Source organism: Mytilus californianus, unplaced genomic scaffold (assembly GCF_021869535.1).
Source record: "Mytilus californianus isolate M0D057914Y unplaced genomic scaffold, xbMytCali1.0.p SCAF_2, whole genome shotgun sequence".
Lineage (NCBI taxonomy): Eukaryota > Metazoa > Mollusca > Bivalvia > Mytilida > Mytilidae > Mytilus > Mytilus californianus.
In genome coordinates, this window is record NW_026262668.1 from 35,653,623 (window position 1) to 35,669,392 (window position 15,770).

Consider the following 15,770-nt stretch of genomic DNA (forward strand, 5'->3'; position numbering starts at 1 on the left):
TTAATTAGATTAAAATCTTATTAATCCCATGTTGAATTAAGTCTTTTCCAAGGCTGATGAAGACTTTTAAACTGTGGTAACCAGATACAAATAAAAATAAATCGTATTCTTTGTTTTTATCTTCATAATTGTTGAAATGGCAAAATATTATTTTTTTTATCTATCCTTGTTTGTGCAATAGTACTTTGTAAATTATTCAAAAGACTAATCTTCAAGCTCTCCTTAAACAAATCGCCTATAGCATTAATTCACCTTAGACGATTTTTGAACTTATGTAAATGTTTATTATTTCACTAATCAGTTCAATCACACAATGACGTCACTTGTATTTGATATTCTTAACCTTCATTCAAACTTTTTTGGCAGTTGATATATTTAGTAGTTGTTAAGTGGTCTGTTTAGCGACAAGTCAAAATATTTTGTTCCCAATAGCAGAAATTGTTTTCTAAGTAAGGCAAAAGACAAGTAGTTTTATTAGTTGTTTTTTTTTTTTTTTTTTTTTTTTTTGAAAGGGGGGACCTTGGTGGTTGAGTGGTTTAAGAAGTTCAACTACTGTATCACTAGCCTGTCAACACAGGTTGTGGATCTGTCTTACTTTTATGTTACAAATCAGTTCAAGTTAAGCGGTTTATTAACATATATAACTAAACTTCAAATTAATTTGTGTAATTCTTTTAAATGTTTTTATATCTCAGGATTACTGTTGTATTTGAAGTAAATGTGTTTTTATTAGGTTTGTGTTCTCAGTCTTTAGTTTTCTATGATGTGTTTTATGTACTGTTGTTTGTCTTTTGATAGTTTTTCATTTTTGCCAAATTGATAAAATTGAGAATGGAAATGGGGAATGTGTCAAAGAGACAACAACCCGACCATAGAGCAGACAACAGCCGAAAGCCACCATTTTATTTTTCAACTACAATGTAATAAATTTGAATCTCCCTTTGGTATCTTTTGCCTCCCTTTTACAGTCTGTTCATTTCTACTTTCACATGTCCCATGAAGAAATTATATAAAATATTTGTGGTACCGGAACTATTTTTCATTGCAGATACCAGATTACAGTTATGTGTATGGTATCACAGACCACCAGTCAAGTTATCCTGATACAAGCTCAGTCACCGCACTATCTTCACACGATACAGATGTCTCTGAAATCAAACAAAGATTTGTCAAGGAGTAAGTTGTACATAGAAGTTGGAATTGGTTTAAAAAAATGGACAAGGACATTTTATGATGTACAAAACCAACATAATTTTCACCTGACAATCTTCTTTTTGTCAAATTTTATTCCATTTTGAGGCTTACAAAAATCTAAAAATTTAACGCCAGAAGCAGATCTATGACTTTTAGACAAGAAGAACATTTCACAGAATTTTCTTTTTAACACAAAGTGAATTTTTAGCATGAGAAAAAGTTTTCCCTTAAAGTTTAGGCCTGTTATCAATTCCTGCATTAAGAGATATTTTTAATATTACACTGAACAGAGTTTAATACAAATACAAAAAAATGTGTAAATTAGGTTGTGTTACAAAATTGTGGCATTTCCATTGCCTTTTTATTAGTTCAATGATGATTTTCAAATGTCACGTTTCCCCTTTGGCAACAGCGATTTGTGATTTCTTCCAAAAAAAATCTTATGTAATTTGATTCCATTCTGAAGCATACACAAAGCTTGAAAACATCTGATGTTAACAGTAGTCTGGGTTCCTAACACATGTTAACATGTGTGGGTTTATAACACAAGATTCTCAATGCTTCTAACAACTTATAGTTGAAGTGAAGTTTGCAAAATGGAAAATATTCACTAGGACAAAGATAATTTTCACCATAAGAGAATAGGTTTGAAAATGTGAGCGAATTGAATATTGTTTGATATCACCTCCTGTTATTTAATCTAATTAAGAACAATAAACTTGCCTTAGCCTTGTTTATTAACAAGAGTTGATTTCAAGCAATGTATCAATCCTTATTTGTTATGAAACATACAAATATCAACTTGTAAGAATTGGATATCGCTAGATATCAACTTTCTTTATTTATTTTTCAATATAATAATATACTCGCCAATGAGCTATTTGTTTATTATTATATTTGATTTAAATAGCTGGAGATGATATCAAGTGATGTCCAATTCTCACTCGTTATGGAACCTATATAACTAGGACAGAGCGCAAAAGACAATGGTATAACAAATATGAGGGAAGGTCATTTAGATAGGGTCGCAGAGAACTATTTAGAATGAGTATCTGACAAAATTGTGAAAAGGAGGTATGATAAGAGCCAGTAATTGCCCCTGAAAATTCAAAATTAGTCAGTTTATTCAAGTCTTTCAAAATTATGCTAATTTTATTGATAAATGAACCACTTGATATTTGGATTACAGTATTTAGTGGTCACATCAACTGGAAACTAATGTGAAGTGAACTGTTTGATACATATGCCAATTAAAGTTTTTGACACTAATTTCAAAATTCACTAAACATGAAAATATGATGGGTTAAAAAGTTAAAGTTGAAGGTAGATTCTGCTCACATCAACTTGAAACTTAGTACACATGTTCATTATAAAGGGAACCATTAAATATATATGGCTTATAAGGGTTTGACCCTGATATCACAGTTGACTGAACATGGAAATATAATAGGTTAATTTTTTGTTTAAGGTGGTTTGTGGTAACATTGACTTGAAACTTCAACCTTAGTACACATGTTCATTATGAAGAGAGCTATGTAATATATGCCAAAGGGGCCATAAGGGGGTTGACCCTGATTTTTACAGCTCACTGAACATCGAAATTTGATAGGCTAAAGTTTTGGTTTTCACCTTTTGAGAAGTCAAAATGATGATTTTTGTACTAAAATAGGTGACCACAGAAACAAATTAAAAAATTAAAGAAAAAAATATTTTGGCGGGATTCAAACTTACCGTTAGATGGAGGTGAATGTTGAATGTAAATTTGCAAGAAAATAATTTGTGCATTTGATTTCCTGTAAGGATAAAGAATTGTAAAAATTATTATATTTTAGAAAACAGCTGACACCAGAGTATAAGATTCATGTGATAAACTTGGATGGGGTTGCACGTGTGTTATCGGAAGAAATCTCTGCTTTTCTCTTTGACACAGATGTTCTTACAGGCATGGTAAGCTAACTAATCAGGGATTCTGGTGAATCTATCGCACAAATACAGCAAGGATTCAAGTCACCTGGGACATTGGTGTTGTGTTACAACACAAAATCAGATCAAATAGCTTATTTTTCTATTCTTTTAGTATTTTAAGATAACAGTGAGAATTTCTCTCTGAATGTTGTCTGATATGTTGGCTGATTCATTTAAAAGATATCATATTTACATGTTTTACTTACGTTTGCCCAAAATTTGTATATGGTTCATGTGGAATGCTTTAATCAGTAAATACTGTCAAGTGTGTATTTAGTACTCGGACCATCTGCAATGAAAGAAGTAAGGTAATCATTCAGTTTGATAACCAATAAATACATCTACTATTACTTTTGAAAATATAGCTCCGTGTGTTAAATCTGTTTAAGAATCCTGTATATTTTATATCTAAAGTTTACGGAGGAAATTACTGCTATTTCATTAATTTCAACCTTCTCACCTTTTTTATGCCCCCGCCGTAGCGTAGGGGGCATTAAGTTTTACCCTGGTCCGTCCGTAACATCCCAAAGTTGGTTTTCGTTCTCTAACTTTAGTTTGCCTCAACAAAATGTTATGAAACTTATACACAATGCATGTTACCCCAAAATACAGATCAGGTTTGAGTTTTGGTGGCATCACTTTAGCCGTTCTAGAGTTATGCCCCTTTACAAATGGAAAAATTACTGAATTTTTCGTTTCCATTCTCTAACTTTAATTTGCCTCAACTAAATGTTATGAAACTTATACACAATGCTTGTTACCCCAAAATACAGATCAGGTTTGAATTTTGGTGGTGTCACTTTAACCGTTCTAAGAGTTATGCCTCTTTACAAATGGAAAAATTGCTGAATTTTTTCGTTTCCGTTCTCTTAACTTAAATTATACTCAACCAAATGTTATGAAACTTATACACAATACTTATTACTACGAAACTCAGATCAAGATCAAATTTGGGTAGCATCACTTTTACCGTTCTTCAGTTATGGTCCTTTATAACTTTATATATGCAAGCAGGGGCATCATCTGTGTCACATTCCTCATTTATTTTAATTTTGGATTACTGTGCCAAGAATTGTCTATCTTGTTTATTTGCAGCTCGAACAGAAGCGGAAGAAGATCAGTAAAATAGAGATATCTATAGAAGAACAACCTCAAGTCTTCATGGAACTTCAAGAGTATGAATTGATTTTGATGACTACTTTTATAATATTGAACTTTGCTGTAGAAAAAAAATATAAATAAAAAGATATGTGGGGGATATGTTAATGAGACAGTAACCCAACTTAATCTGAAAAGACAAACATTTACATTGCTATTTGTTTTTAGTTCATTTAGAAAACACCCAAATTAGATTTTCACATCACATCACCTGTCTGTCACTTGTATATGAATGCGGAATTTTTTATAAACTACTTGGGCAACAGAGACCAAACTTAACAGCAATGTTCTGTTGAACAGTAATTACTTATGTCCCATTAGCTAGGATATCAAAACTGATCCCCAAAGTTTAATTGACTACATCTTGAAAAACTACATAAGAAAAACCTCATGACTACAAAAATGTTCCATGTTAGGTACGTTCTTTATTGTTTATACTTAGTTAGCTATTGCCGACACCAATATTGGATTCAATATCAGCCTAGCTACATGTATAAAACCAGAGGATTCAGAATATCCGGCAAAAATTTTAAAACGAGGAGCTAACATCCTTAACATTGATTTTTTAAAGGAAATTTCAAACTAGTTGAAGCCAGTTATGATAGAAACATTTCTTGTAATACTGATCACTTTTGGTCGGTATTAACGAACCACAGAGTACTTTAATGGTTTTATGTTTGACCCAATACAAATATGTAGGAAATGTTTTCAGCTTGATGAAAACTTCCTCAAAGAATTGATTTCAGATAGAATAGAACTTAGGATCTTGTAAGGTTATGGTCTTTTGCTTCCATTAGGGTAATATATGGCCTATAGCAGGTCATTCTGCACTTGGTGGAAAAAATTGGCCAAGTGATTGATACAGGGTTAGATCAGAAACAAAATGTATTGTTTTTATCTTGATAGGTATGGAGCCATTCCTGCCTCAAGAAGATGTATAAGCCTGTATGAATTGAATAGGTAAGTTAAAATCGTTAATTGTAAATATAAAAATAAGAAGATGTGGTATGATTGCCAATGCATGGTTTAAATATGAATAAAACTGTAAAACCTCCAACTCAAAACTTTCAAAGAGTCTTCCCTTTAACTAAAAATGATTGTGTCACTGGTCGAGACTTTTTCTTCAATTATTTCTTTACAGGTATGCTTAAATTTTACTGCAGCAGATGCAGGTCTTGACAAATAATGTCTCTTCATTGATGCTAGCGGCCAAAAACAATCTAGAGCTAATAAAACCAAAAAGTACCAAAAGTAAAGCAAAACCTGGACAAGGGTTCAGGGCAGTGTGTAAGGGAGATACATTCCTTAATTTAAAATGAATCCAAAATTTGATAACAGCAAAGGACAAGGTTCACTTTAGGCCATATTTTGGCCTTAAATTTCAATTTTACCATAAAGTGTCAAAACGGCCATAATTTGGTTCTTAAATGGGTCAATTCCAAAAGCCTTACTACTAGCTTAAACGAATCTCTTCATAAGAGTACATTCTAGGCTTCAACATCAGCACATTTCGTATATATTGCCAAAATATGATGATTTTGTGCATTTTTCAGACCTAAAAGCTTGGAGAAATCCTTGGCTGCAACCTATGATCCAAAATGATTTGTAGTCAAAAGATGTCAATGACGATATTGAACCCCTGGACACAAAGAAGTTCTGCATCAGGGGTGGCAGCCAAAGTTACCTATGCAAAAAAAATTTGACCAAAACTGATGTTTCATCACAAATAATGCACAATCAAGGGGTCATTACTTCGTCATTATGCCCCCGCCATAGCAGAGGGGGCATTAATTTTTACCCTTGTCCGTCGGTATGTATGTTCGTCCCAAAATTGGTTTCCATTCTCTAACTTCAGTTTGCCTCAACCAAATGTTATGAAACTTATACACAATGCCTATTACCACAAATCACAGATTAAGTTTGAATTTTGGTGGCGTCACTTTTACCGTTCTAGAGTTATGCCCCTTTACAAATGGAAAATTGCTGAATTTATCGTTTCCGTTCTCTAACTTTGATTTGCCTCAACCAAATGTTATGAAACTTATACACAATGCTTATTACCACAAATCACAGATCAAGTTTGAATTTTGGTGGCGTCACTTTTACCATTCTAGAGTTATGCCCTTTACAAATGGAAAAATTGCTGAATTTTTTGTTTCTGTTCTCTAATTTTATTTATAATGTGATGTCCCAAAAAGAAGTTATTTCATATTAAGATAGCACAATACAAAAGCAACTAAATTTTATCAAAATTTCATTTTCAGCTGTTTTTGTTACTTCATAATATTCCAAAACCACAGAAGAAAAATTCATTTACATATCTTGAACTGTTAATGAGTTTTGATGAAAATTAGTTTTATAAACAAATGCACATGTCTGACTGATACAAGATAAGAACATGTGGGCAGTACTTTGTGGTTAATCAATAGAATCATTTGATAGCTTTATGACCACTGACCAGCAATACAAATAACAGTTACGAAAAAGAGGTGGATTAGGGATTAATGGAAAAATGAAGATAATGAATTCCATATAAAAATACATTTCATTAATGGAGCTGCCAGGAGAAAAAAAAACAAAGTAACAATTTGGAGATATAGAGGGAATCAAAATATAAATGTAAAGAAATTAAACAAATGTAATTGTATAACAATTAATGTACTGGAATTTCTTGGGGGAGAATGTTTAGATGTGAATTCTTTTTAAAAGAAAATACAAATTAAATATTTCATTTTCAAACTGCAAAATTGAACAAAATCTACTTTGTGTTAAACACCATATTGTCCTTGTATACAATTACAATTCTAAAAATCCCCCATAAGGATCCCCTAAACTGACCAACTGATCATTTTGTGTACACATGCATAACTTACTTTTTGTAATAATAAAAAAACAAAATATATTATGTTATGTACTAAATGAATAAAAAAGTAAATGCAATGTGTAATTAAACTTCTGAGATCATTAGTAGTAAAGGTTTATCATGGTGGGCGGAGTTTTGACCATATCAGTAGCAACTGACTTACAACAAGGTCAATAATGATATAACATCTCCCGCCAGATCTGGTTTTTGATGCATAGGGTGTGTATTTTCTCTATATATTTAGAATTGCTGAAACTGAATGCTTTCTTACTGGTCAAAACCTAATTGACTTATGATTGAAGGCCAATCCTGAAATATCCCAATGGTTCATGTGTGAATTATATTGAAGTTAATGAGGTACAAGTAGGAAAATCCTTATTTATTCAATTGTGACACATTCATTTTTGTCATGAAAATGTAGTTTTAAATGAATTTAGCTCCTAGATGGGTGCCCCTATATGTCTGATTTTCACACACATTGTTCCTTGACCAGTTATCTTCAAAAGGGTGTCTCAGATTTCCAAAAACAAATTTTATACCCAATTAAATTTAGTGATCTCTTATGAATTTAGGTTGCAAACTTCATTGAAGGTTTATGAGAGAATGAAATACAATAGGAAAAATCTGAGACACTCTTTTGGAGGTCAAACTGTGTTATACAAGAATCTATAAAATATTTTGGGATGCTACGAATAAAGAAGCTATTTTCATTCAAGTGTGGACATCTCAATATAGCAACTAATTACATAATAATTAATTATGTAATAATTATGTCAAATTGACGTTTTCAGCATTTGAAAGATTAATCTTTCTTCTTTCTTTTGGTACCTCATTTATAAAATTTAAAGGTAGATGAAAAAAATTACATCAGTTTAAAGTTGTCTGATTGGGAGTGAAAAATCTTTGTATTGTGCCACCTTAATAGTAATATCACAATTATTTCTATGTGAATTTTGTAGTATTTTGACCTGATTAAAAAAAACATCTAAATCTGAGGGCCAGTTTTAACCCTTCATGAATTTACTCCTTTGAATAAAACAATATCAGTATTTTCATGCCAGTACAGACGTACTGGCCATTAGGCTAGTGATACCCTAGAATATTCTGCTTGCATGGTTCTTTTAAGTGTCCTTAGTGCATCTGCCTCATCTTTTTATGTTGTTAAAATTTGTTTCTATTGAATATAAATAGCCTCAGTGGTCTCATGATAGCATTGTTTATGAAGGGTTATGGGTTCAATCCATAGTCAGGTCAAACTGTGGACTGGAAATTGTATCTGCTGCTTCTCCACTAAGAATGTGTTGATTTTAAAAGCATAGACTGGTTTACTTGGAGTCAGTATAATTTCTCCGGTAGGGTGACATGTCTTCTTGATGACTGTTACCTTGTGAACCAGCAGGTTAAAATTCTGGCTCGGCACATCAGTCTTTTGAATTAGCATGTTAAAATTCTGGCTCAACACATCAGTCTAGAACAGAGCAGGCTTTATATTCATATCACATTATCAATATGCATATAGTAGTTGCCACTGGACATAAGAGTTGTCCGTTCATCCATCTATCAACTGAACTTATATTGTATGTAATTCTCTTAAAAATTTTGAAAATGAATTCACATGCATATATTATGGATTTTCATCTAAACTGTTATCAAAATAAGTTGTTAAAATGATAAATTAAGAGCATGGCATGGCTGTTGATTCCATGAAAGCACACCAGGGAAAAACTGCTGATAAAAGGATATTTGGGATGAAAGATAATGACAAATTACTGTAGATTCATTATTATTCATGGGATACCAATTTAAGTTGATTTAGTAGGTCAAGATAAACTACAAATTTAATTGTTCTACGAAATAAAAATTTTATATTGGTTTGTATGCATACATTGGCAAACCCACAAAACCAAGTATCCATGAAAATGCAATTTTTCTCAAATAACAATAATTGGTACCCACGAAAAAATGAAGGAGTCCACAGTCATCAAAATAGACCATCAGTGTTTTTATGCCCCCACCATAGCGGAGGGGGCATTAAGGTTTACCCTTGTCCGTCTGTACGTATGTACGTCCGTCTGTATGTCCCAAAATTGGTTTCCGTTCTCTGACGTGAGTTTGCCTCAACCAAATTTTATGAAACTTATACACAATGCTTATTATTACAAAACACAGATGAAGTTTGAATATTGGTGGAGTCACTTAAACCGTTCTAGAGTTATGCCCCTTTATAAATGGAAAAATTGCAAAATTTTAAGTTTCCGTTCTCTAACTTAAGTTTGCCTCAACCAAATGTTATGAAAGTAACACACAATGCTTATTACCACTAAATACAGATCAAGTTTGAATTTTGGTAGCGTCACTCTAACATTTCTAGAGTTATGCCCCTTTATAAATGGAAAAAATTGCAAAATTTTTAGTTTCCGTTCTCCAATTAAAGTTTTCCTCAACCAAATGTTATGAAACTTATACACAATGCTTATTACCACAAAACACAGATCAAGTTTGAATTTTGGTGGCGTCACTTCAATGGTTCTAGAGTTATGCCCTTTTATAATGGAAAAATTGCTAAATTTTTAGTTTCCATTCTCTAAAGTTTGCCTCAACCAAATGTTATGAAACTTATACACAATGCTTATTATCACAAAATACAGATCAAGGGAGAAATTTGGTGGCGTCACTCAAACCGTTCATGAGTAATGCCCCTTTATAAATGGAAAAATTGCAAAATTTTTAGTTTCCATTCTCTAACTTAAGTTTGCCTCAACCAAATGTTATGAGACTTACACACAATGCTTATTACCACAAAACTCAGATCAAGTTCAAATTTGGATAGCGTCACTTTTACCGTTCTTTAGTTATGTCCCTTTATAACTATATGATATGCAAAAGGGGGCATCATCTGTCGACACATGTGGACACAATCCACATTTATTTCCATAATGTTGTGACTGATACACAAGCATTTGAACCTTAAGGTGAGATCCACATCAGATGTTTACTAGAAAAGTAAAGGGAGGAAACAACTGATCTCTTAGTTTTAACTTGCATATTCTTACAAACTATGAATAGGAGTTTAAAAACCCACTTTGTTCAATAGATAAGTTGAATTTAAATGGAAATAGCATTTCTAAACAATACAGAATTTATTCTAACTACTGAAAACTATGATTCTCTAATTTGTGAATAATTGTTTTATTTGTTTCCAGTGTTCCACAGATTTTACATGTATTTAACCAGACATCAGGGGAGCTAATCAGCAGTATTACAGATGTGATAGAAAAGTTTGATCCAGAAGAAGCATATTGGAAGGTAAGAGGTTAAACAAATACACACTGACATTCATACACAGATAATGACCATTGCTGAAGAGGATATGCCTCTATTTAGTGTTTAAAAAATGATGGACACCCCTTACAATCTCCTTTCTTTTCCAAACCATTCTTTGAAAAAGTTGACTAACAATCAAGATTTTAGTTAAATCTTAAATTCTTGATAATTTGTATTCTAGCAGCTTAGTATAAGGAAGCATATAAAAGAGGTTTGAGCTGCATTATAAAAGCAGGTCACTTACGTTCATGACCTTAAATTTCATGTTTCATTTACATTGGTTAAAGTTTTATGTCGGGTTTTTCTCCTTGAGTACTATATATAGCTATAAAGTACTGTAACTGATGTACTTTTGTGTTTGGGTGCATTTTGGATTGTTTGTCTGTTTTAATTGAAAAGGTCTTGATTACATTTACTTTCCAAATGTAGTTCTTTGATTCTATGCAGATATCAAATGAAGTTGGTGTCTGCACTGAGTTATGATACCATACACATACCCCTGATAATGTCAGTTATGAATTAACTATGTATACACACTGTGAAAAAAATGCAAAAATATGGCTAAATTTGTAGTTAATGTCAATGATGTAGCACCACAAGTTCACAACGCATCAGCAAAATCAAAGATGTATCTACCAGAGTTCTCAAAATCTTTTTTCCCTGGCGGTCTTTGAAGAATATCTGCTAGTCCTCACTATGAGTTCCATAGCAAAATACCAAAATTGTGTTGGTCTTTTGTAAAATTTTGGTGGTTAAAACCTTAGGACCAACACAAGAATTCTGATGTGTTAATTTTGTTGCTGTTGGCCTTACACCACTAGTAATTTGTTTGATACCATAAGCTCAGTTTAAATGCTTTGACTATCATGAGGAAAACATTTATATCTGTTGTTTGTTTTAGGGTGAGTCTGGAGAGGAAATAGAAACAGAAAGTATAGATGGAGATTACGCGGATATGGACCAAGAAAAGATAACTCTTACCATTGATACACTGCAGTATAAGAGGTTTAAAATTCATTTAAGTTTCAACTATTTCATATTTATGGCGTAAAAGTCATTAAATAACTGAGTTATAGATTTTTTCATTGCATGTAACCAATGAATTGAGAAAAATGATGCTATTGCATTTAAAAAATTCCTGTTTACAAGTTTTGATTTAAGACTTCACTTAATTTTTGAAAAGATTTCGACATCAATTTGAGTTTTTTAGGTATATGGAAAAAAATAGTGACCTCTTTCATGAGATAATAAACTCATCATAGATACTAGGCGTAAAATTTTGTACGCAAGATGCGTGTCTACAAAAGATTCATCAGTGACACTCAAATCAAAAAGGTCAAAACCACATTAGTTTTACTTTCCTCCAGGGGATCTTTCCTACATTTATAACTGTTCTTTACTGATAAAGCTAATGAAGTGAAACTTTTGTCTTACGTTAAACTAATTTCCTGAAAACTTGTCTAGATTTAACTTTGTTTCAGTACCATGCTTTAGTTTGAAATCTGAATATTTACTATATTGATTGATTGGTGTTTAACGCCACTTTCAACACTATTGTGCTATTTCATGGCGGTCAGTTTTTATTGGTGGAGGAAGCCGGAGAGAACCACGGACCTTTCGGTAGGAAAACTCACAATCCTAGTCAATTAAAATTGGAGTCCAGTGCACCTGTCCGGTGTGGGATTCAACTGGAATATTTATTATAAATTCAAGCATTGTTTTGTTGATTTTGAAATCAAGTTGATATTTTCAAGAATTTAAACAATCTAAATAAGGTAAATTCAGAAATGTGTGCTTGATTTAATTATTGTGATTGTTCAACATAAGATTATGATTTCAGGAAAGGCTGCATACAATAATACTATCAAAATTTAATTTGCAAGTCAAAAATTTGGAAAAACCTATCCAATTTTTGCATTACTAAAAACAGATTAAAATTTTCTGAGTTTAAAATACAGTATCACTTTAAAATTGAAAAAATATATAGACTATTGTGATTTGTTTCAGAAAAAGAATTTTGCAGTCGTTGATGGATGTAACTATTAGTCAGAGTGAAGAGGTGGTAAATGAATTAAATAATATTGAACAACAAATATCTCAACTGAAAACAGCATTAGAGAAAGCCCCTAAAGCTAGTAAGTAGTTTAAATACACACAATTAGAATAAATTATACTCGAGTAAACATTTTTCATAAAGCTCTTGGCAGAGTCACAGTTAAGGTCAAAATACAGTAAATAAGCTTTGTCACAGATTTTCTAAAAAAAATTGCATACACCTTTGGATCGTTGAACTGTATCTGAAAATCCAAAAAATAATGCCTTTATCTCATTTTTTCTGAAATATTACTGAGTGAATTCTTTCAAAGTAGGTGCCCATTTGTATAGAAAGCACATGAAGTCAGCTAATAACTTTCTTAGATTTTGTCTTTAAATCATCAAATTTTCAATTTTTACTACATAGATTTTTCTTAAAAAATCATATGTTGTTGGTACAAAAATTTCCTTTTAAATGGTGAAAAATAATAATAGGGTCACTGACTTTGTTTTTACAGTATACATCAATCAAAGAGGTATACTAAGTGAAATTTTTTTTTAAAAACTTCAAAATAATCATAATGTCATCGCTTTGTAGACCATAAAACGTTGATTCTTGATGTTTTTCACTACCTACAAGGTAACAGATCGGTTAATACACAAAAAGCGAAGTCTGTGACCATATGATTATTTTATATCATTTAAATGGATGTTTATGTATCAACAACATATAGTTTTTTAAGAAAAATCTATGTAGTAAAAATTAAAAGTTTTATGATTTTAAGGTAAATTTATGAACGTTTTTCGTCCGTTTCATGTGCTTCCTATACAAATGTTCTCCTATTTTGAAAGAATTTAATCAGTAATATTTCAGAAAATAAAAGAATTATTTTTTCGATTTTCAGATATAATTCAACGAGCCCAAGATATATGCAAAATTTTAGCAAAATCTGTGACATAGCCCATTCACTGTTCCTTGACCTTAAATTTAAGGTACAATTTTATTTACAAAATTCTTTTAAAAGGCATTATAGGACTTATTTTCCAGAGCTTACTGTTTTCACTAAACAGGAGTATTCTAGTAAGGGTATTGTGTACTTTTCCTTTCAGAAACCTGCATAAAATAGTATATTAAACCCTCAGAGGGAAGGGGTAAACTCCTTAACGTATGTCTATTTGTTGGTCTCTTTTATTCTCTTTGAAATTATGTATTAAGCTACATGAAAGCATGCTAAACTGTATGATGCCTCTCCACATCTATTGCTCATCAAATTCCTGTGAACCAAATACTTCTACAGTTAACTTTTGTTGTCTCGAACTCATTTGACTTGAAATTTCAGATGAGTTAAAATTTTTCTGTTGTCCTGAACTTTGTTCCATTCAAATACCGGTTTATGTATTTCGACTCCTGATGAGTCGAAATTTCAGTTGACTCCAACCAAATGTACGGTCCTAAAATTAACGAAAGCATTTAAATTGCCTTACTTATCTCATACCAATGTCAAAACATGACCCGAAGGATTTAAATGGATTGAAGAGTTTATATGACAATACACCTTTAATTAAATTTCTGGTCGTTGACCACTGTAATGATTTATAACATTCTTTTCCCAGATTATCTTTGATATAATAAGCATAATAAATAATTAGCATTATACATTGTTATAGATTGTGAAAAATTATTTTAAATGTTTTATAATCAATTAATCGTAATCATATATTGAAGAGCTTGATAGTACATAAAGTGAGGATTAAGTCAGCAACACAAAACTACTCAATCATATTTTGACTTTTTTCTTGTAGAAAAAGATAGAAATAAAAGAAAATGAAAAGAAGTCTAAATTTTCTCAAATCACTTGTATACGAGAATGAACAATTTTGTCAACTTAAAATTACGCTAAGAGCAATTAGAAATGGACTAAAAAACATATAATTTTATTATAATGATAAAAAACCATTATACATCTGAAATTCAGACCATAATATTGATCTAGATTTTTTTAGCCTTACCAAGCTAAGTAAGAGTTGTGTCCTTTGGTCTGTCAAACTTTCGTTATTTCTTTGAGTCAAACTACAGGTATCTTGAAATATTCTCTGGTCTGACTGACTTCGAGATAATAAGAGTAAACTGTTTATTTTTACATATAATGGCCATGCTTAAAATTTTTGAAACATTTTTCTAAGGAACTAGGAATCAGGTAGCTGAAATTTATATAAAGTGACCAGTTTTCACATCCATTGCTTGTCAACATCCTGTTTACTGAATATTTATAGCAGGCATCATTAATGAGTAATAGGTCACAGTACATCTTGTTTTTACAGTTTGAAGCAGACAGTCTAAATCTTGTACTTCAGAATGGAAAATGCTTAAGCCTAAATTATTTTTTTTATAGATATTGATTGTTTTGAATATATAAATCATAATTATCAATAAAGAAGGCTTGCAACTACAGGTCATATGAAGTGAATATAGGATTTGGTATTCTTTATGACAATTTTCTCAACTACAAGTAAAATCTGTTTGATATATAGCACCAAGTTTCATATGCTTATGCCACAAATTTTTTAGCTTCTTGGATGTTCTACATCTCGTTGCTGAAAACATATCTTTAAAATGTCATGAACAGATATGGAAATCTTGTCACATTTTTCTCAGCAACTACATGTCATATCTTCTTGATTGAATGATTTACATATTTTCTGCAGATTATAAAGTCAACAAATTTGTTATAATAAGTGAGCAATTGATCTTTTCTTAGATTTCAAATGTGTGTTTGCTTTGGCTATGCACAAAGTCAATTTGATTACAGTCCAAGGGTCGCAGAAAGCTCGACATAGGGACAGTGATCCGGCGGCGGCGGCGTTAGCTAACTTCTTAAAAGCTTTATATTTTAGAAGCTAGAAGACCTGGATGCTTCATACTTTGTATATAGATGCCTTATGTTACGAAGTTTCCGTCTGTCATATGTCCATTGTCCTTGACCTCATTTTCATGGTTCAGTGACTACTTGAAAAAAAAGTCAACATTTTTTGTAATGTTAATTTCTTTCTTATTATGAGTAATAGGATAAATATATTTAGTATGTGCGTACCTTGCAAGGTCCTCATGCCCGTCAGACAATTTTCATTTGCCCTCAACCTCATTTCATGGATCAGTGAACAAGGTTAAGTTTTCCTGGTCAAGTCCATATCTCAGATACTATAAGCAGTAGGTCTACTATATTTGGTATAT

The 15,770-nt window shown here is 31.6% G+C and overlaps 1 protein-coding gene across 1 annotated transcript in view; it reads left to right on the forward strand.

Annotated features, from left to right (window-relative positions):
- Positions 1–15,770, forward strand: part of LOC127729778 (tudor domain-containing protein 5-like) — an 82,769-nt gene that overhangs the window by 50,032 nt on the left and 16,967 nt on the right. Inside the window, exons 14-20 of the mRNA XM_052237664.1 lie at positions 1,049–1,176; positions 3,027–3,141; positions 4,255–4,334; positions 5,224–5,277; positions 10,384–10,486; positions 11,406–11,509; positions 12,512–12,639. Of these exons, the coding sequence (XP_052093624.1) occupies positions 1,049–1,176; positions 3,027–3,141; positions 4,255–4,334; positions 5,224–5,277; positions 10,384–10,486; positions 11,406–11,509; positions 12,512–12,639 (712 nt within the window). The remainder of the gene's footprint in view (positions 1–1,048; positions 1,177–3,026; positions 3,142–4,254; positions 4,335–5,223; positions 5,278–10,383; positions 10,487–11,405; positions 11,510–12,511; positions 12,640–15,770) is intronic.